The 20,674-nt window shown below is 47.3% G+C and overlaps 4 protein-coding genes across 5 annotated transcripts; 1 reads left to right on the top strand and 3 right to left on the bottom strand.

Moving 5' to 3' along the window:
- Positions 1-28: 28 nt before the first annotated feature.
- Positions 29-8,635, bottom strand: LOC143011972 (protein phosphatase Slingshot homolog 3). Of its 2 annotated transcripts, none has more exons than XM_076164995.1 (17): positions 8,508-8,635; positions 7,437-7,587; positions 6,069-6,106; positions 5,747-5,954; positions 4,896-5,011; positions 4,681-4,749; positions 3,789-3,854; positions 3,429-3,611; positions 3,254-3,347; positions 3,043-3,171; positions 2,773-2,819; positions 2,517-2,663; positions 2,046-2,246; positions 1,766-1,946; positions 1,573-1,677; positions 1,389-1,472; positions 29-1,298 (listed from the first exon to the last, which is right to left on the bottom strand). In XM_076164995.1, the coding sequence occupies exons 2-17, from the start codon at positions 7,482-7,484 to the stop codon at positions 1,170-1,172; spliced, it is 1,845 nt and encodes a 614-aa protein (XP_076021110.1). In that variant the 5' UTR covers positions 7,485-7,587; positions 8,508-8,635; the 3' UTR covers positions 29-1,169. The 2 variants fall into 2 exon arrangements, with proteins under 2 accessions (XP_076021110.1, XP_076021111.1); XM_076164996.1 differs by having other exon boundaries at positions 8,523-8,629.
- Positions 8,636-9,777: 1,142 nt separating this feature from the next.
- On the top strand, positions 9,778-13,234 carry grhpra (glyoxylate reductase/hydroxypyruvate reductase a). Its single transcript, XM_076164997.1, has 9 exons — positions 9,778-9,971; positions 10,108-10,238; positions 10,312-10,384; positions 10,471-10,587; positions 10,829-10,917; positions 11,004-11,105; positions 11,222-11,357; positions 12,398-12,528; positions 12,647-13,234. The coding sequence occupies exons 1-9, from the start codon at positions 9,886-9,888 to the stop codon at positions 12,766-12,768; spliced, it is 987 nt and encodes a 328-aa protein (XP_076021112.1). The 5' UTR covers positions 9,778-9,885; the 3' UTR covers positions 12,769-13,234.
- A 216-nt stretch (positions 13,235-13,450) lies between these two features.
- Positions 13,451-16,082, bottom strand: LOC143011971 (zinc finger and BTB domain-containing protein 5-like). The gene has a single exon (XM_076164994.1). The coding sequence runs from the start codon at positions 15,747-15,749 to the stop codon at positions 13,713-13,715; it is 2,037 nt and encodes a 678-aa protein (XP_076021109.1). The 5' UTR covers positions 15,750-16,082; the 3' UTR covers positions 13,451-13,712.
- A 318-nt stretch (positions 16,083-16,400) lies between these two features.
- On the bottom strand, positions 16,401-17,388 carry tomm5 (translocase of outer mitochondrial membrane 5 homolog (yeast)). The gene is made up of 2 exons (XM_076164952.1): positions 17,149-17,388; positions 16,401-17,028 (listed from the first exon to the last, which is right to left on the bottom strand). Exons 1-2 carry the CDS (start codon positions 17,267-17,269, stop codon positions 16,994-16,996), a joined length of 156 nt encoding a protein of 51 aa, XP_076021067.1. The 5' UTR covers positions 17,270-17,388; the 3' UTR covers positions 16,401-16,993.
- Positions 17,389-20,674: the final 3,286 nt, after the last annotated feature.

Here is a 20,674-nt window from a genome sequence, read left to right as displayed (position 1 = left end):
AGATGTTTGGGTTTTTTTACAAAGATAGAAGATAAAGAGCAAAGTTAGTGCGAAATTAAAATCCACACCAGAATAAAACGGAATGAATGGCGGCAAAAACCCTGAATACTTTTCTCCTCACGTAGGTATAAAAAACAGAACATGCTCACGATTCATCATAAAGACACAAACTGACTTTATGCCAACATGCAGAACAAGTTCAACCAGGCAAGGAGCAGAACTACACACACACACACACACACATGCATGCAGTCACAGATTAAAAACAGGAATCAGTATCGCTGGGGTCAAAGGCACTCGTACAGCAAGGACACACACACTTTATGTGGACGTGACCTCAGAGACTGGCAAGAAATAAGTTATATCACGCTGATCCTCCACGTATTGACTCCAGAGAGTTTACAATAATATAGGAATTGGTGTGTTGTAATACGTCGTTTGGCCTCCCGACACACACACACACACACATACCATCAAACTGGCCCTGACTCGGTCCATCATGCAAAGCTCAGATCCACTCGTCTGAGGGTAAAATCCTTCCGTTTGCGAGTAACTGACAGTGGATAGAAACACACACACACACAGAGGGTGTGTGTGTGTGGACGTTCGACCATCCATGATCAACGCGGTGGAAGAAACGAGGGATTGTTGCTATGAGGAGGAACAATTACATACATCTTAAAACTGCATCACATTGTATTTACAGAGGAAAGTGGAACAGAACGCAATTGCATAGATTTGATAAGAGGAAGGGAGCGAGCGGGTGGGTGGGGGCGAGCGAGAGAGAGAGAGAGATAATTGTGGTGTAATATGCTCTAAAAAACAAACACTGAATAAACTGTACAGTAATGCACATTTCATCACTGGTTTCACAATACTGCAGCCGTACGAAACGTAACCGTCGACTCTATGAGATATGCAAAGACCTGTCAATCAAATCAGGAGTTGCATCACCTGCCAAATGAGCTAAAACGTACAGCGAAGCCACAGAGTATCAGAATATAAAACCTTGGCATATAGAACAATAATGATCAGGTGAGCAGTTGTGAACAGCTGTTGTCTTCTTCACCACCATGTTTGTCTCACCCTCCCTCCCTCCCTTTCTTCTCTCCTTCCTTCCTTCCTCCCTCCTTACTGTCCCCTCCGCGCTCTCTCCTCCTTCCTCCGCGTTAGGGTTTGGCAGAGTCGGGCAGGCTGCGGGGTTCCGGGGAGATGTCCACGCGCTCTCGCTGGTGGATCAGGCCTCGCCGTGCACTTCCGCGCCTCGGTTGCCGCGGCGACAGCCTCGCACCCTGCAGCTGTGACGACGGCGGGATAAAAGGATCAGCACGAGTGTTTGAGCGGCAACATTTAAATTAGGAGTGAGGGGCTTCCTCCGTTTCTTTTACCTGCTCGTCATCATCTTGTTCACTGATGGACTGCATGAGTGAGAACAGGTTCATCCTGCCGCTGCGGTTAACACTCGCTGGCATCTGCAGATGAGAGATAAAGATGATGAAGAAGAAGGAGAGGAGCAATGAGACAAGAAGCAGGGACGAGCTAGAGCAGATGACATCACCGGGTCTTTCTCACCTTGTTTGGCTCGCTTATCGTGATGGAAGGAGCTCCAGCTTGTGGTCCCGTCACTGCAGGGTCCTGGTCCTGCTCAGACTGGAGCTTGGACTTGGACTCAAAGACCTGGATGTGCACCAGACCAGGGGACGAGCAGGAGTGAGGGAAAGCTATCAACATACAACCATCACAGAATGTATGTTTAACGTCTTACCTCTTCTTCCTCATCTTTGTCATCTGGACTCTCTCCATCCACTTCCTCCTCACTGTCGAGTCCTTCATCCTCCTCATCGTCATCGTCATCCTCGTCTTCTTCCCCTCCGTCCTCCCGTTGCAGAGACATCTTCCTTTGCTCTCTTGACTTGCGCCTCCAGAGAGCGCTGTGTCGCTGCTGACTGGAATGACAAGAGAACACACTCACATGCTATACACCCGCAAGGCACACGTACACACACATATAGCACAGTAGATCGTCACGTGTTCCCATGTCTGACCTTGCGGTGAGGATGCCGTTGTAGGTCTGCAGCTGCTTCATGAAGCCTTCGTTTGGTCTGGCGACTGACCGGCGATCCTTTACGTAGGCCAGCGCCACGTCCAGAGGCCAACGCTGCTGCTTCATGGCATAGGCGATCACCGTGGACGCCGAGCGAGACACGCCCATCTTACAGTGCACCAGCACCGCCTGTCCATTCTTCCTGAAGCATAAAACAGAACGAGAGAAGCTCCTTCACTTACAGTATTTGTGGATTTAAGTTGTGTTTAGTCGATCACAAACGTTTCAGATCAGTCCATATCTGAAGCGTCTATGAAGCTGAATCATCTGAATAATAGCAGAACTAACTGGTTCAGCAGGTCCGTAAACTCTGACTGAGCTCTCCAGGTTGGTAAACAGTGGAAATTCTTCATATACGCTGAGCAAACATGATCTGAAAGTGAGTCAGATGCATGCAGGGACACTTTGCTACCTGGCAGTGTTGATGAAGTTGTACGTGTCTGTCCAGTGGGAGAGCAAATCAGTGGCCTCCACGTCGTACACTCTGATGTTCATGTAAGTGAAGGACTCGGGGAAAAAGTTGTCAATCTCTCTTGTCACATTCAGAATGTAGCCAACGCTGCAAAACACAAAGCTGCAAACTTAAGAGCCCGGAGAGGAAAAACACTTCCTGTCAATAAGCTCAGACTTTCCACGTCGAGACACAAGAGTCCAGTGGACAGACTGACTTGTTTTTATGAAGCTCCTCGAAGTTTGCTGCGTTCCACTCAGAGCCCTGCAAGCAGATAAAGACAGAGCGGCTCAGTAAAGGCCAGAGCAGCAGCATCATCTTCCCTATCGCTGTTCACACACACGAAACACCACAAAAGGGGAAGTAAGAGTCACACGACCAACAACACAGTGGTGAAAGCTCACTTCCTGCCAGTTACTGACCCAAAAGCGAGCATATGGCCGCCCTCTAAGTGTTAAAATGGAGCTGACTGTCTAGGCTCGCTCACCAGGTAAAGGTAGTCAAAGATCTTGCAGGGTTTGTCCATCTGCGCCAAGGTGACCATCGTCTCGTTGTCGATGTATTCTTTGAAAGGCTTTATGTCGAAGCCCAGCTTGGCCTGCAGGGCGTTTTTCACCTACGGAGGCAAAAGGAAAGTCGGGTCAGCATCCAGGCGGGACAGAACCGTCTCTCCTCATGTGGACGTGGGTGTCACTCACCATTCTGGATGTGAGGCTCTCTATGTCTTCCGTGCTCATGATGTCTATCAGGTGCTTCTTGATGAGCTTCTCTTTGGAGAGTCTGTCTGGTGAGCTGCACACGTGAAATAAAACAGAGATCAGCTAAGAGGACGGATGACGGGCTGATGACGAAGAAGCCTAAAAGGACGCGTACCTGTTCCCGTTGCTGTCCTTCCGCACCGACTGCAGGTCTCTCATGACCTCCCACTCATTCAGGCAGAAGCGGTCAGACTCCATGTGTTGGTAGTAGTGCTTGGCCCAATCCAGACCGCAGCCTGGGATCACCGCTGCCTTCACCGCTCGCTCACAGCAGCCGTGCAACACCTGCAACACCGACCTGACGACAAGAAGAGTCCGCACTGATGACTGGGCTTTCAACAAGTGATTGATTATTGATGTTTCCATTAGTAGTCTGGATACTTGACTGCGCAGATGGACGGATGGTTAAAAGACTCATTTGAACAGACGTGAATGATAACGTGCTGTGTTACTGTGCCGGGGTGTCGGCGCTCACCACATTGTCTGCATGGCAACAGGCTTGAAGATTCTGTTGGCCTCTGCAGATGTCACGCTGAATCCACTGAAAGGGAGAGAGAGAGAGAGAGCGAGAGAGAGAGAGAGAGAGAGAGAGAGAGAGAGGCGAAGAATACAATCAGAGAAGGAGAAGCTAAGGAGGAAGTGTTTTTGTGATGCATCACACAGCTGAGGCACAGAAAGACTTCAGATATTTCAGTGTAAAAGCGAGCGACGGCTGACGTGACGAGCGAGACGGAGGATCAGAGAGAGGCACAGAATGAGAGGTGCGATTCAACCAAGCTTCTAAGTCTCAGGTCCAGCTGGGAGAGAGTCCGTGTCTGTGTGTGTGTCCACCTCGTCCCCTCTCACAGGGCTTTAAAGGCTGTGTTTCCACATATCACCTCAGGTTCTTGGCATCCAGTGAAATACTAATATGTCCAAGAACAACTCCATTTCTTCACCCACAAATCACCAAAAGCCTTACTTGGCTCAGCGTCGCCACAAGCCAAGAAAACAGCCACAACTGTCAAGATGAAATATGAATCAATTCCACAGAGTCGCTTGTGTTTTTACAGTCGTCTCTCTCTCTCTCTCTCTCTCTCTCTCTCTCTCTCTAACCTTAACATAAAGCCAAACTTCCCCCGCAATCGAAAATAAGTTGGACTACACAAACACATGAGCTAAGCGTTTATGTAAGAGGAGTGAGTGAGCGATGGCAGCAGATGTGATTCGTGGACAATGATTCAACTCCCAAAAACAGAAACATTAATCATTCATATTATCTCTGGCCGGCGTCCCGGACATCAGCGTGCGCCTGTGGCTGCCGCTTTAATAAAGTCCTCAACCTTGTGACTGGGTGTGCGTTACAGGTCGTTCCCCGTGTGTCTCACCCGTCTCCGTCCAGGTACACCTGTGTGTCGCTCCATACGGGCAGAACCAAGCCGATGGTGCACTGAACGCTGCAGAGGGAGAGGAGAGGAGAGGAAGAGATCAGAGCAAATGAATGTAATTGTTAACTAAAGTGAGGTCTTATCTTCTGTACTCTGACACCATTATCACAGTTTTACACACACACACACACACACACACACACACACACACACACCTGTCAGAGGCGGGGAAATCCATGCCAAGCAGGATGCTCTCCTGCTTGTTACTGAGGGTGGAGACGACGATCAGATATCTGACTCGGACCGGGCTGACTGACTCCAGCTGAACCGCCTGCAAGACAGCGGACAGGGAGAACAATGTCCCTGAACGTTTAGAGGCAAGGAGGGGAAACAGAAGCCACATCTTAACCACGAGACACACACACGTCGCCATTTCCTCTTATGGTTGTGGTGGCACGACGGCCGGACAGATGTTAAGTCTCCTTTCCTTCGCTTTCTAATCGGCAAGGTCAAAGGTCATGTTTACAGAGTCACGCAACTATTGGTTATAAGTCCTTTAAAGGGTGACACTGCTGTAAGCAATTCATTACAAATTCTGTATTATTCTTTACTTTCACTTTGGCTATTTACCAAAGAGAATGACTCTAGGGAGCAAAATGACAAATGAGCTTTTCTCCATCATTCAAGCGCCAGTGGGCTTCAGTTCATCCAAGTATGGCTGAAAAATGAACTTGAGCTGGAATAAGTTCATATATCTGCGTCAGTAATGCTTCATCCTTTCTTTATTTTTAGAAACACACGTGGTAAAAGAGCAGTTAAAGCAGCTGCTGCACTAAAAGCTGCTTGTATTCCTGCTCTATAATCACTAACTGGAGGAAATGAACCTAAATATCCTGTATCTGTTACATGTGGGGAGTCTGAGTCAGCATAAATGTGTAACTCAATAACACAGCGATCTCAACGTTACGATCAGAACTTTCTGTAGGACAACTTTCTACCCAGCAGCTCCCAGATCGGTTTCTCTTATCGATTGTTTTGCGACAGGTGAGCGGCCGGGACGCCTCACCAGCTGGATGGTGTCTTCCGGCCTCAGCAGCTCCAACATGGCGTGAAGGTGTCTGTGCTGCGTGTCTGAGGCTCTGGCCCCGCCCTCCGCCGGCTCTGTCTGCTCGGGTGGCGTCTTCTCCTCCTCCTCCTCCTCCTCCTCATGGTTCCCCTCCCTCTCGTTCTCTTCCAGCAGCAGGACGGCTCCCTTGACGAGGGCAAAGCTCTCTCTGGAACCAGACACGGCTTATTTTTACATCAGGAACGGAAAAAGTTGCAGATTTTTTGTTAAGATTACAATAAAACCATCATAACTCAAACACGTGACGCTGAGGTGCAGCTACCTTTTTTGAAGCCTGCCTCTTCTCGGGATGCATTCGTCCTTAAAATATGAAGCAAATCAAAAGAGAGCCATATTAAAAAATGGAATATATGGAATGTTATCTAATAACGATTGCGTCTTTTCAACACAGCCACCAGCCCTGCGTTAAGCTACGTGTGTTGTGATTTACCAGGGATTAGGCCTGGAGCACGTGATTGTGAATAGATCTCTTAACAAGGTGCAGCATTGAGACACGTTAATAGCTTTATTGATAACGTGGTGCTCCAGAGATCGTCCCTCCCGTCTTATTGTCCAAACTGTGGATGTACTCTCTCTCCTCTGTGTTTCAGGTCTTGATTGTGCCAATTCTGGCTCTGGCGCTTGTTATTTAAGTCTACTACATGATAAAATCCCGTTTGGTTGGAGCACCGGGAAGGAAAGGCTGTGTGAAAAGTGTGGAAGCGTCGGCACAAATGGCTGGAAAACTGCAAAACTGGCAACTTCTGGGATTGAAATGTGGTGCAGGAGAGATAAAGAGTGAGAGAGAGACACTGAGCTGACTGACATACAGGCCACTGATACAAAACAAATGAGGAATTCAATGGGATCAAAGGGAGAGTGAGAGAGAGAGAGAGAGAGAGTGCGAGAGAGAGAGAGAGAGAGAGAGAGAGAGAGAGAGAGAGAGAGAGAAAGCAGTAGCTACAAGGGACAAAAAGGAGAGAGAAACTTGAGACAGTGGCTTTACCTGTTATGCAACTGGCAAGTCCAGACAGTGAAGTTTGAAAACAAAAAATGAAAAGAGGAGAGGGGAAGTTGACAGAGGCGAGGACGGGCAGAACGAAGGAGAACACCAGTTAAGATCGAAGGACAAGATTCAGTGAAAAATATGCAGTTGCAAAAAAACGTTAAAGGCCTCAAACACCAGGTTCACTTCTTCACAGATGAGTGAAAGAATGCAAGAAGAGGAGATAAAGATCACACACACCACACGCACACACACACAGAGGCTGATGTGACGGTGTAAACATTGTGTACGTATGCATGAAACATCTGCAGTGGCAGTGAAGCTTAGAGCAGACAGAAGATAATGCAATCAACCTCTGATGTCAACACACTGTAGGCAAACACGAGCTCAGTCACATCAAAGGACCTCTGATCTGTCAGCCTAGAGACGTTGTGACGCAACCAAACCCAAGCACCGCCGTGCAGGTGAGCGTGGTCGTGATATCCAGTAAGGGCAGCCTAGACAACAATTGCTCTTCAGCCTCAGAGATTAGGAGCTTTTAGAGGGACCAGCTGGCGACAGCTGTGGTCAGACGAACAACAAGTAGCAGCTATTATGCAAACCGGCCCGTTTCTATTGTGAAACGCAGCGTATGAATGAACTCACCGGAGTGGTAGACACGGACGGCGTCCTATGCAGGGTCAACAGAGCCATCGCACGGCACGGAGGTTGCTCCCCTCAACCTGCTGCTGCAGGCGTGTTCAGACAGGCGCGGCAGGTTCCTCAGCCAGGAGTGTGTCGTGAAACGGTTGAGATACTGAAATGACAGAAGACAGAAACGATTAGAGTGCAAAGTTTGGTTAATAATCAATAAGACCATAAGGACCTCCAAGGATCTGTAAGGGCGTTTGAAGGGGGGGTCTCCGTCTAAAGGAAGGAATAGTTTCTATGTTTATTCAATAGCTTAAAGGCTTTGAACAAAGAGTCTCAGGAATCCAAAACATCCAGGTACCTCCTCGCCGACAAGACACCCAACATTACTCACGCGTGCTGTACTGAAATGGAGATGTTTGTGAAACGATTCTATTTCTGTCTAATTCAGAATGAAGAAAAGACTTAACTCTTTAATAACTGGTACTTAATTGACCATATTTCAACAGTGAATATTTTGCTATATTTGTCACAAATTGTGCATTCATTTCCGTTTCAGTGGATTTCCTGCATGAATTTTCAGTGGTCTGCCACCTGAGGAAGGGGGGGGGGGGGGGGGGGGGGGGGGGGGGCTGGGCTTGAGATACCACAGGTGGCCCCTTATACACACACAGCTTGAGAACCACGGTGTGACTTGCTGCAGGGGTGGATGACATGAAGACACAATATCTATTTGTTGTAATGGAAGGCAAAACACTTCCCAACTAAACGTCACTCGAACATTCTCAGGCTCCCCGAGAGAAAACAATCTGGTCTTTATGGCGTGAATAATGCGGTAATACAAGCGTTATATAAGCGAATGTCGCATGTAAATAACCACAATGTTGCTTACAAGTGAGATATAATATAAAACTATTTCATCTTGACTGACGAGCTGTGAAACCCCGCGGCTCACACAAATAAGGAGGCTCTGTCAGCCTTCACAAGCTAACAGCTGACGATCTGCTGCAGCAAAGAAAACGAAGCCAAAAAGCAAACAAGGAGACAAAACAGACGTTTCGTGTTATTAATTCTTACTTCCCTTACCACTCAGTGACTGACCTCCCGTCTTATTTCCTGCTTCGGTCACAATCAGGCAGTTCCTTCGGTGGCGACTGCTCCTTATTCCGCCCCCTGGAGCTGTAGAGACGGAGAGGAGTTGTAGTTTTTGAGGAGAGTTTACGTCCGTAACACAAGGAGGGGACAGTGACGTCATAGAACGGGAACCTACCCCCAGTGCCACCCAGGAACAAGGAGCTAACTGTACAGGCGTTATTGTTGAGTTATCACCTGATAGTAATCTATATTAGACAATAAAAATGATAGAAGCGTTTTATAAACTGGGTAAAAGAGAGGATTTATTTGACTAAATCTACACTGCGCGTGCGTGTGGTGCAGGGCTGTGACGTATTCGGTATCTCCTGTGTTTGTTGCTCCACCCAGGAAGCCGAATGCGGGGAAAAATGTAAACATGCCCGTACATGGATGAATGCGCTCTGGAAGAGAAGGGAGAGTAAGTGTTGAACTAATAACACTAACAAGGTTAAAACTGAAATCAACACGTGGATGTTCAAATAAGACTGAATTGTATGAAGGGCCAACAACTTGCCCGGACCAAAAAATAAACAAGTCCTCAAAAGGGTGATCACGTTTGGTTTAATTTCTCTCGGTTTCATGTATGCGTTTATTACGTTTTTATAATTGATGTATTTCCCTATTACGTTAGTGTGGTAATAAAAATAATCAATGGCTCAGTTTGACTGCAACTGACTTGCATGCCATTCCATTAAGCCACAGTGCATGGCTTTCTCAAGTCAAATGAATTATTAATACAAGCGAAAGTCATTTGCAAGATCGTAAAAGAACAGTTATCAATTACTGAATTAGTACATGTCCTTGACTTCGACATGTGTGAATGGTGTGCACATTTCTATAATTTACAACAATAAAAATGACACTTGTAAATCTGCAACACTCTTATATGAAGTTGTTTATTTTCCCAATATACAGCCTATATTTTTTAACTATATGTATCACAAACATTTTTGTTGTTGGCTGGTTGAATTTGTTTTTGTTTTGTGTGAAATGTAAAGACTTTTAATACATTCATTTAAATTATCTATGGAGATCCAGTGCGTATGTGCAGCCGAAGGAGGTTGCTAAGGAGACTGAGTTTGAAGACTGAAACATGCAGCCAGACCATCAACTTATGAAAGGAAACATGTTCATTTGAGATAATTCAGTATTTGATGTTTGTTTGCTTTCATAGTCAGCATGCTGGTCCACATCTAGTCCAGGATGTGGCGGTATTGTACCAATTCACCAGCCTGCCAAATATCGTGCCGAAGAAGAAGAGAGTTTTTAAAAACCTGATACCTTAGCGGTGTGTTGTGTTTTTTAACTTTAAACCTGTCCTGTGAATGGAATGCACACTGTTCGGAATATCATGAAGGTGTTCGTGACCAGACGCATCCCGCAGGAGGGAATGAAGCTCCTGTCCGAGTCCGGAGTGTAAATAAACTCTTTATCATGTCTTACATTTCGTTTTTTTACCGCTAGCTAAACTCGCATTCTGTAAACATGTTAGCCGCTCGCGTGCCTTTTTAACAGCAACCCTCTATGATGTCACCTCTCTGTCCCTCATCAGGTGCGAGGTGTCTCTGTGGGACTCAGACGAGCCCGTATCCAGGACGGAGCTCCTCAAAGGCGTTCAGGGGGCGAGTGGGATTCTGTGTCTTCTCTCCGACAAAATCGATGCAGAGGTTCTGGATGCTGCAGGTATCATCATCATCATCATCTCATCTCAGTTCCAGTCCAGGGTGTGTTAGTAAATCTGTGTCTGATGCTGCAGGGCCAAACCTGAAGGTGATCAGCACCCTGTCAGTGGGACTCGACCACCTGACTTTGGACGAGACGAAAAAACGGTGAGCTACACTGACCTTTTACCTTTGACTGCCACAACCTGGGGGGTCTTACAGCGTATTAATGAAGTGATTCTTGCTCCCGACAGCGGCGTGCGTGTGGGCTACACCCCCGGCGTCCTGACTGATGCTACAGCAGAGCTGACCGTGTCCCTGCTGCTGGCCACCGCCCGGAGGATACCAGAGGGAGTGGAGGAGGTCAAGAAGTCAGTCACACACACACACACACACACACACACACACACACTCACACACTCAGTTAATATGTATGAGCTTTCTGTCAATCTGTAAACCAAGAGAACAAGCCATTACCTCAAGTAATAAGTAAGTAGTAACTCTCGCCCTCTCTCTCTCTCTCTCTCTCTCCCTCTCCCTCTCCCTTCTCTCTCTCTCTCTCTCTCTCTCTCTCTCTCTCTCTCTCTCTCTCTCTCTCTCTCTCTCTCTCAGTGGTGGTTGGAGCTCATGGAAGCCCCTCTGGCTGTGTGGTCACGGGCTTTCTGACAGCACAGTAGGAATCATTGGACTGGGACGCATAGGTTTGCTGTCTGCTGTTATTGCCTCATTCGTCTTATTGGCCTTGGCGGTTTGTCCTGTGTGTCACTGTGCCTCTGTTTGTTATCAGGCATGGGCATCGCTCGGAGACTGAAGCCCTTTGGAGTTAGGAGGATGCTCTACTCTGGGAGGACGGCCAAGTCCTATGCTTCTGAGGTGGAGGCAGAGTTTGGTAAGAGGAAGGAAACTAGAATTGGTTCAAGGTTTTGGTTTGTGCGTTGGATTGACTTTTCCCTCTCCGTCTCTTTTGTTTCCACGTCTTCCTCTCCTCTCCTCGCCGTGGGACAGTGCCAGTGGACACGTTGGTGTCTGAGAGCGACTTTGTTGTCGTCTCCTGCTCCCTCACACCGGAGAGTGAAGGGCTGTGTGACAAGGCCTTCTTCAGCAAGATGAAGAACTCTGCAGTCTTTGTAAACTCGAGCAGGTAACCCTCCAAAGCAATGCGGTTTAAACAATAACAGACACATAATCATGGTTTAAAGATTATTTACATTTTTGCTCCTTCATATAAATCCTGTATGCAGCTGCAGACTTTGGACCAACAAATTTCTCTCACTCTGCTCATGGATTGATTGAATTTATTTGGTAAAGTCAATCAGGATGACAGAAAGTCCACAGACTCATTTCTACTGTGGTGCTGTCAGATTGGCAAGTTAGTCAGTAAAAATGGCAAACATGTCACATTGAATTAAAGGAACTATAACTATAACTATAATATAACACGCAAACCTTTAGAATTGTCTCTGGACGCGAGCAACAAAATCAACTCAGGATAAACAGGAAGTAAATAAGTAACATGTTAAACAACAGAGCTAACATACAGCAGCTTCCTACTGGCACTCATTTGAATTTCACTTGGAGACGTCATTTGGATTTCCTCCCATTGCTTCACATGCAAAGAGGATGTGTTTCCTTAAGGGGCCGATAAAGGAGAATGGAAAGTGTAAAACAGACAAACAGCAGCACTCACGCTCAATCTACATCAGGCGCCACTCTTCCTGCTCTGCAGCCTGTGTGCATCATGATGTACGGGATGCTGGGATGTCAAATTCCACCTGCATTTTCAGCCTCTTACAGTGATGGGGCTGCATTAGAACTGATTTGTAGCTGCAGCTAATTAACGCACAAGCACCTGGAGACACACACACCCACCCACCCACACACACACACACACACACACACATACACGCACATCACTCATGTAAATCAAGGAACTTTCCAGAGGAATTCTGTCACGCCAAATTGAGAACCTGTGTCTGTCAAACAGAAGAAGACTGGATTTAATTCTTAGTTTCTATATGTTACTCATATTTGTAATGAACTATTAAGTGGTATGTTTTAAACTGTCATCCTACATAATCATAATGTGAGGTGTGAGTTTTCTGATTGACACATGTTAGTAGGCTGCTGCTGTGTATGTCTGAGAGGTGTGTGTGTGTGTGTGTGTGTGTGTGTGTGTGTTAGGGGGTCTGTAGTGAACCAGGAGGATCTGTACGAGGCCCTGAGCAGCGGACAGATCGCTGCGGCCGGACTGGACGTCACAACGCCTGAGCCTCTGCCAACAGACCACCCTCTGCTCACACTCAAGAACTGTGGTGAGTCCAGGGGATCTGTGCTACAAAATTCAATCTTGATCTCCCGCTTGCTTACTTGCATCGCCTTGATTTCCCCCTTTTTGTTTGTCCTTCGTCTGCTCTGGTTGATCTCCTGCAGTGGTTTTGCCGCACATCGGCAGCGCCACTCACTCCACAAGAGCCACCATGTCTGTGTTGGCGGCCAGAAACCTGCTGGGTGGTCTACAGGACGCAGACATTCCCTGCGAATTCACCGCTTAGGGCTTTCCACCGTGCCTCCACCGACCACACATCACTCCCAACTGCATAATCATGATCTCCAGTCTGAGGTCACGCTGTTACACTGATAGAAAGACGGTAGAGAAAACGGTAAGGTCAAGCTGTTTCCGTTTATAATCTGATGTTAATATCCCGCTTGTAGTTTGGAGGTCAGAGATGCACTGATAGGTTTTCTGATTTCAGGCATTTTGATGACAAACTCGCAGCACTTAACGTTCGATCCTAACTACAGTGACAACACAGAAGATCTCACTTTAACTATAAAAAGCCTTTATATTTACCTTTATGTTCCTCCTGAATTATTGGTTGTGTAGTTGGTTATCCCTGTAATTCAAACTAATATTTCCCATCTTCCTCTCCTGACTCCATGTCGGCTCCACTCCATTTTGTGTCAAATGTGTTTTTTGTTCAGAAGAAACTGGATTTTTTCCCACCTAAACAAATAAACCTGAGTGAAATGCAAAACTATGATTATTCTACTCAATCTCGGTGATAGAAAACAAAAATTCAAATAGTACAAATTATCCAGTGTATCATGGCCAACTGCTTCATTAATACACTTTCTGTCTAATTGTTATTTTAGCGGCATTTAATTAGTGATTAAGGGTTTTGGTCATTAGTCATCTGAACTAGAGATATATAACATGCTGAGATTTGCCCTTAGACATTTGTTTTGAGTGTTTTCTTGCAAGTATTAGTCATTTCACATTGTTTGCAAAAAGAAATTGGACTTTTCTCAGCAATAAGTTTAGGTTAAGGTTTCTACTTTTGTATTTCTAACAAGAAAACCAATGAAGAAACACAGAAAAATGCCTTTGGATCACTTTCATTTATGAGAGTTCAGTTCAAAATGTGAATCCACTGTGACTGAATGAAGTGAAATGACAAAGATTTGATTCAGTCTTTGGAGTCGAGACAAGTAGCGTCTATGCGAGTCCCAGCGTGTCAGGTAAGGACAGGTCTCCCTTCCAGCTCAGACAGGTGTTCTTGGAGTGCTTGTACAGGTGTGAAGACTGGCTGAAGCGTTTGCCACACTTGGGGCAGGGGTAAGGCTTCTCCCCCGTGTGGACCCGGATGTGCTTCTTGCAGTCGGTCAGGTTCATGAAGGTCTTACAGCAGATTTTACAAGCGTACTTCTTCTCTCCTTCCACTAAGAGCACGTGGTCCTCGGCCGCCGCCTTCTTGCACTTGGAGAGGACGTCCTCGGAGGCCATTGTTAGAGGCGGGGGATCGGCGGCATCCCCTGCAGATCCAGACGAAGAGGAAGGATCTGGATCTGCGCCGGCTTCCGATCCCGGCACGGCTTTCGGGGCGATGCGACGGAAAGTAGTCGCCCCTGAGCCGATGCATCCTTTGCTTTTCCCGGCCTGGGAATGTTGGAGGATGGAGGCGTCCAGACTGAGGCCTGGTTTGATGCCCCTCAGGAACCCCGCTAAAGAACTCTGGGCGGGCTGGAGGATGAGGGTGTCGCTGAACCCCGGACCCTGAGTGGGCAGAAGCTGCTGCAAGGGGAGAGAAGTGACTGGGAAAAGAAGGGAGGATTGAGAATCAGACGAAGAAGAAGAAGAAGTGGTGTTTGCCTCTACAGAATTCTGGCATGATTCGCCCGCGTCACTGGCAGCTGTGGCAGCGGCTGTGGCGGCGGCAGTGAGGCTGGCTAAGCTGTCCTCCACTTCCAAGGCCCCCATGACGCTGTCGTTACCGGGATTGAGGAAGCAGGAGAAGGCGAGCTCCGACAGGCTGTCCAGACCTTCTCCGTCAACCGACTCCTCTCCTAAATCGCCGACTTCTCTGTGTACGTCACTTTGATCATCCGTGCACAGCTGCAGTTTACCCTGTGATGCTGCGGCTGTGAGGAAACTCTCATGTATGTGTGTATGGAAGCGGTCCGTGGTGTCTTCTAGCGGTGACGGAGGAGAGTTGTTTGGTACCGTGTCCAAGTCTGGAGAGTACGAGCTCAGGTTTTCCCTTTTCACCTCAATAACCTCCATCTTTGGCTGCTCCTCATCCTCCTCCCCCACCTTCACTTTCACAACAGTCTGTCCATCCACATCTCCATCCTTCCCCCACACACCCACTCCTCCGCCGCCCGTGCTGCTGTCCGACTGGCTGGGCAGCTGAATCTCCTCTGGCTCCCCCAGGGCTGCTTCGTATTTCACCTCCACCTCCTCCTCTTCCTCACCTCTGCTCTCCCACAGGCCGTTGTTGGTCTTCAGGCAGTCTGGGGATGACAGCTCCTCTGCTGCCGCCGCCGCCGCCTCCTCTCTGCTTCTAGTCACGGTAGGTAAACTCTCCCGTTCTCCAGGCAGCCTGCACATCCTCTTTGCACCGTCGACCCTGTCCGGATGTGATTTTCGCTTGAGGCCTTCATCACCGCAAACTCTCTTCCTCACCTCGTTATCGTCAATCTCACCAGACTGGCTTATCCCCAACCCTGCGCTCCCTTCATCATCTTCCACGGCGGAGGTGACCAGGCTGAAACTGGCGGCATGGGAAGGTGGAAGCTGCTGCTGCTGCTGCACCGACCTCCAACCTTTAGGGGGAGAAGCGGGGAAGTTTTGTCTGGACAGGTAGAGCTTACAGGCCTTCACCACCGTGTTGAGGTGCAGGTGCGAGGCTGCCAATAGCACATCCATCATGTTTGAGGCCCCCACAGTGAGGGTGGAGGTGTAAATCATGTCTAGTAGGGTGGAGAAGGCCTCGGGGGTCACCACCTCCTGGTCTAACTCCATCACACCAGAGCCCCGACCGCCGCCTCCCTCCGCTCCTGCTCCCCCGGCCTCGTCTCCGCCGTCGTTGGAGCTCAGCAGAGCTCTGAAGTGAGAGCTGCACGCCGCCAGGACGGAGCGGTGAGCCTGGAAGCTCTGGTCTCCCACGACAACCACACAATCACACAGCTGAGCGTGAAGGCGCTGGTGGTTAAGCTGCTGGAAAATGAGCTGGAAATGACCTGGGAAGTCCATGATTGATCAAGACGAGAAGATAGAGGTGAAGATGTTATTTCATTGACTTTCATCTGTTTTCCAGGTACTAACTCAGTGACACAAAGAGGGTCCTTGTGTGAAAGAGTCCATCTGCTGGTCCTCGTCTCATCATGTAGTGATCTAGTGCACCGCGCTGGAATATGGGCGGGCCGAGTGCAACAATAACACAGATGGATGAGGGTAAAGCTTCGGCTCCGACAAACGCGTCCCGTTCCCCGCACGGCCGTTCACCTCTTGTCGCTGTTCAAAGATCTTATCCGAAAGTGAGCTCGATGGGTTTCACGCTCTCCGATGTCGCTGAAATACGGAACCGGCCGGCTTAACGTCCAAAGCCTCCATCGCTGCAGTCACATCAGCCAGACAATGACACCGTCGCCCCCAGGTGGTCATCTCGCGAAAGTACATCTACATTTCATTTGAGTATACTTGTAGTTTAGTGCTGCGATTTGTTTTACCTAAACTTAGTCGCCATAATTTCATCTAATACCATAAAAATCAAGACAATTTAAATTTCAATTATATTTTTTATTATTTTATTGGACATTGCCGTAGAATTTGGTCCAATAAAGCATCTTGGGGTATATGAGGTCCTTAACTGTTTTATTCAAAATGATAAAACAAAGAGCAGGCTAGTTTGAGGTCATTTGTATTTTATTATTCTAATTTCCAACACAACAAAGGTCAACGATTGGTCAGTTCTTGTCACAGCAGAAACATGTAGTATATGAACAAATCATGTGAAAACACGTTCAGTTTACAGTGAGGCAGATTCTGGAACATATTGGACAGTGTGACGTCATTATGGGAGTCAAAGCAAGAACAGGCAAACGACCACTCCAAATAATTCAATATTATCTTACTGAGTAGGAACAAAAATAAATATATGGAGCAGACCTACTGAATGTGTGGTTGCTATAGCAACAACTGCGTCAATTGTTTTGTAATTATTGTAGTGATCGAAACGTTCTCCAATATTGATCATGGTCGTTTATCCATTACAGCTTGACAGATTCTGTTCCCCTCACGTGTTTAAACCAACATATCAACACGGGTTCCTCCTATTCCATGACGCAACGCATACACTCAGAGTTGACTGTAACACAAAGGCATGGCAAACAACAAAAAAACAGAGAAGGTGGTTTCTCGGGTGCAGCGGTGTTGTTGTCACTCCGGCTGCCTGGTGATGATGATCCATTCTGTCTCTGATGTCTCGGTTGCTCGGCTCAGATGCTGTCCAGCTTCTTCAGCACAAACGGAGCTGTAAACACGACAAAAAAGGCAACTGATCGTTAGTTATCATCCTAATATAGGGGACAAATCAACACCTTAAACTCCATTCTGGTGTTTGAATGTGTGTGTGTCCTCTGGCTGCGCTTACTGGCTCGGAGAAGGGCGACGTAAATAAGGAAATTCCGCAGAGATGAGATGACGTCTTGCCGCATTTTCTTCTTCATCTCCTCCGGGTCCATTTTAGGTCCGAGTCCTTCCAGTTTGAACATTGTCGCGGTGGTTTGTTGTGTTATTTAGTTTGATTTAACGCGTTCCCAAAATTCCACAGATTTAGAAGCATGGATAGAGTGATTTGACCCGGAAATATGCTCGACGGAAGTGACGACAGACGACGGCAGCCGCAGAAGAACAAACCTCACAAAGCGAAAGGAGGGATAATAATAAGCTCTAACATCGGAACATTGTGCTGTTTTTTGGTAAGAGCTCTCGTCTCACTTCTCATATTTCAAAATCCATTTACGGCTCGCAAACCTTTTTCTGTAACGCTGTCCTTGCATATTTTAAAATGAGATTGTATTTATTCTATTTATTTATTTGCAAAATTGCACAAATCTATGGTGTCAAATGTTAATTTGGTGAATATCACCTAGTTTGTCTCCGTTTCTTTTACAAATGCAGTTTGTTTTAGACGCCTTAAACCAGTTAATTTTGTTTGTTTTGTTCATTTCTTGGTGTTTTATTATATATTTCTTAATGTGGCCCTTTTTAATCTTTGATTCTAAGATTTGGTTTCTTTTTTCTAAATCTCATTTTGGCCGTGTTGTCCTACAGACACAGAGGCCTCTTTAGGAAATCATATAAATGTGTTATCCACCCTATTCTCATGTAATGTGACACGCTGCACTTTATCCAAATAGGATGAAGAAGCAGCTTATTGTCTGACTTTGCCTTACATATCATCCTGGAAATAAAAGGGAATTGGATCTGTGAGGTAACTGTGTGTGGGATGGCTTCATGGTTTAATCACTGCATAAGACTTTCCACAGTAAGAAGCGTTTAAAAGCGTCCAGTGATGTGACAGCGATGATGAGCTGATGGACATGGATATACTTTACACTTTTGCAGGAAGGGCACACCCTTCATCATACACACACACACACACACACACACACACACACACACACACACACACACACACACACACACACACACACTTCTTTGAGTATAGTGTGAGTGTATGTGCTCCCAATTTCGTGCTGTTTTTGATTTGTCCATAATCGCTCTCTGATACTTAAGGTGTCTTCTTTCTACTCCGGATGCTTCATAGTGCTACTCATACCTCTACTACTACTAGTAGTACTGAGGAGGAGGATGATGATGATGATGAGGACGATGATGATGAGGACGATGATTTACGATTAGTACCATGATATTATTATTGCTATTCTTTTTGTTATTATGCATTATTGTTATTATTATTTTTATTATTATTATTATTATTATTATTATATTTTATCTATCTTGTGGGCGTGAGAGAGAGAGAGAGAGCGAGAGAGAGAGAGAGAGGGAGGGAGGGAGGGGTGGGTTATTCTGAGCCGAGGATTAAGCTGAGAGCAGCCCCCAATACGATGACAGCATCCAGCACATAGCCAACCCCCCACATACACATCACCACCTCCACCATCACCACCAGCAGCAGCAGCACCACCACCACCACCACCCGGGCCGGGAGGACGACGCGGATATTTCTAAGAAAACAAATCTTGTTTTCTCCCCTCAGATTGTCCGCATCAGTGATTTACCGGGACTGCTGCCCTCCTCTTCCTCCTCCTCTTCCTCCCCAGACCCCCGCTCCGTCTGTCTCCTCCTCAAACCACGAGGTGAGTTTCCTCCGTGTTATTGTGCGATGAAGGAGCGCCGGGTAGCACCTCGCATCAATCCCTGACTCCCGGGGATTGATACGCATCCCATCCGATTTGATCCTCTTCTACTCGGCGGAAGGTTCGCGCGTCGCTCGCAGCTCACATCCGCGTCCCGCATCAGTTGTATTGGCGTGGCGGCGTGAGATGGAAATCGGATTAAAATCAACAAAGGGAAGCGACAAAAGACTGACCTTTCCCTCTTTGTTACCCCACTGCTGTAAGCGACACGGCTGATTAAACGTTGATCAAAGTTAAAACAATGTAACGGGGAAATATCGATTATTCATTAAAGACGGCGGTAGATGTTGGTTAACCCAAATAATGGAACACGTTATTCCTCCGTGGGACTAATCAATCGTTCTAACCCCACGCTGGATGACATTCGCTCACTCATTCATCCATTCATTCATTCACATGTGGAGCTCTGTAGGCTGATCCCTATGTGCGCAGTGGAATTACCGCCACTGGCCTCAGATTCGGGATTAAACCGGCGACATCCACCCGTGAGCGTGTTGGAGGTGGCCATAGTAAAAACACGCACATTGTGAATGGGCGTAGGCGATGTGCAGATAGCCTCCGTCTCTCCTCTGCGCTCTGCCGTGCCGTGCCATGACAAGAGCAGCACAACTAGACCGGAACAATGCGTTTTGCTGTTCGGGGGGCCTTCGTTTAATGCATGACATGATTTCACATGGGCGCTGATGACGGCTCCAGCTAGACATGTGTGTGTAGAATGTGTGTGTGTGTGTTACCGCAGCATCCACGCACATGTGTTTGTGGGTTTGGTTAGAAGAGTGTTTCTTAAAGGCATCATATGTCTCTCTCAAAACCTGATGAATCCAGTGGTGTGTGTATGTAGCCATGGAGCGCCTTGTGTGTGTGTATTTGTGTGTGTGAGGGAGCGGGTGAGTGTTGCAGGAAGTGTGCAGTGACTCAGGGGTGTGTGGTGATGGGAGCTGTGAGGTCACTCTGTCGGCGGAGAGAACAGGACTCGCACATCAGGAGAGACTTGATGCTCAATCTACTCTGCTCCACTGTCCCACTTACTGCAGCCTGCCAGCCATCCTCTCCCTCTCCCTCTCCCTCCTCCTCTCCCTCTCTCCCCCTCCGTCTCTCTCTCTCGTCTCAGCTCTATGCCTCCAGGGCCGGCTGGCTTGCTGGCCTGGTGTTTTCCGTCCCAGTGCCTCGACCCACTGATCAGCAAAACAGTCAATAACCAAACCTGTGATTTGATTCTTATTGTTGTTGCTATCGGCCAACGGAGCCTGTAGATCAATCCCTCTTCCCCCAGTAAAGGGATTCGATGCCTGGGTCAGCGGGTCACATACCGGTGTGTGTAAGGATGGATGGACGATGGATGGAAGATGGATGGATAAATTTACCCAACAGCTGTATCTTTCCCTCAATCTGCATCAATGATTACATTATTCTGGAGCAGAGGGAAAGGGAGACGTGACCTCATTGATGTGACAGCTCAGTAGCGATGGCACACTTGAGTGGCGGCAGCGGCGGTGCCAAAATCTAGGCCGCACTCTATTAATATACATCGAGCGGAGCCTATACATGAAGCCAGAGAGACGCATCGGCTTAAAAAAGGTGCAGAACAAACATGAACCTAAAGCAAGTATCAGCTGTCTGTAACTAAGTTTGCTCCTCTTCTGTTCTTCTGTGGGATATGAAATATTAAATCCCTGCTTTGTTGTCGCTGCCAGCCTAATATTGCTTTCACTTGCAGATTAGAATTCTATTATA

This window comes from Genypterus blacodes, unplaced genomic scaffold (assembly GCF_046128005.1).
Source record: "Genypterus blacodes isolate CSIRO-AG114 ecotype Tasmania unplaced genomic scaffold, CSIRO-AGI_Gbla_v1 ptg000139l_1, whole genome shotgun sequence".
Taxonomy (NCBI): Eukaryota; Metazoa; Chordata; class Actinopteri; order Ophidiiformes; family Ophidiidae; genus Genypterus; species Genypterus blacodes.
The sequence above is the reverse complement of the archived record's forward strand: the minus strand, read 5'-3'. Positions and strand labels throughout refer to the sequence as shown.

Bases quoted from the DNA above. Each gene is read 5' to 3' on its own strand.
- LOC143011971 (XM_076164994.1), bottom strand. From the start codon at position 15,749: ATGGACTTCCCAGGTCATTTCCAGCTCATTTTCCAGCAGCTTAACCAC.
- grhpra (XM_076164997.1), top strand. From the start codon at position 9,886: ATGCACACTGTTCGGAATATCATGAAGGTGTTCGTGACCAGACGCATC. The intron at 9,972-10,107 runs GTAAATAAACTC...GTCCCTCATCAG, and splicing joins CTCCTGTCCGAGTCCGGAGT to GTGCGAGGTGTCTCTGTGGG. The intron at 10,588-10,828 runs GTCAGTCACACA...TCTCTCTCTCAG, and splicing joins GGAGTGGAGGAGGTCAAGAA to TGGTGGTTGGAGCTCATGGA.
- LOC143011972 (XM_076164995.1), bottom strand. From the start codon at position 7,484: ATGGCTCTGTTGACCCTGCATAGGACGCCGTCCGTGTCTACCACTCCG. The intron at 3,172-3,253 runs GTGAGTGACACC...TTGCCTCCGTAG, and splicing joins AGAGCCTCACATCCAGAATG to GTGAAAAACGCCCTGCAGGC. The intron at 1,947-2,045 runs GTCAGACATGGG...TTGTCATTCCAG, and splicing joins AACGGCATCCTCACCGCAAG to TCAGCAGCGACACAGCGCTC.
- tomm5 (XM_076164952.1), bottom strand. From the start codon at position 17,269: ATGTTCAAACTGGAAGGACTCGGACCTAAAATGGACCCGGAGGAGATG. The intron at 17,029-17,148 runs GTAAGCGCAGCC...TCGTGTTTACAG, and splicing joins CGTCGCCCTTCTCCGAGCCA to CTCCGTTTGTGCTGAAGAAG.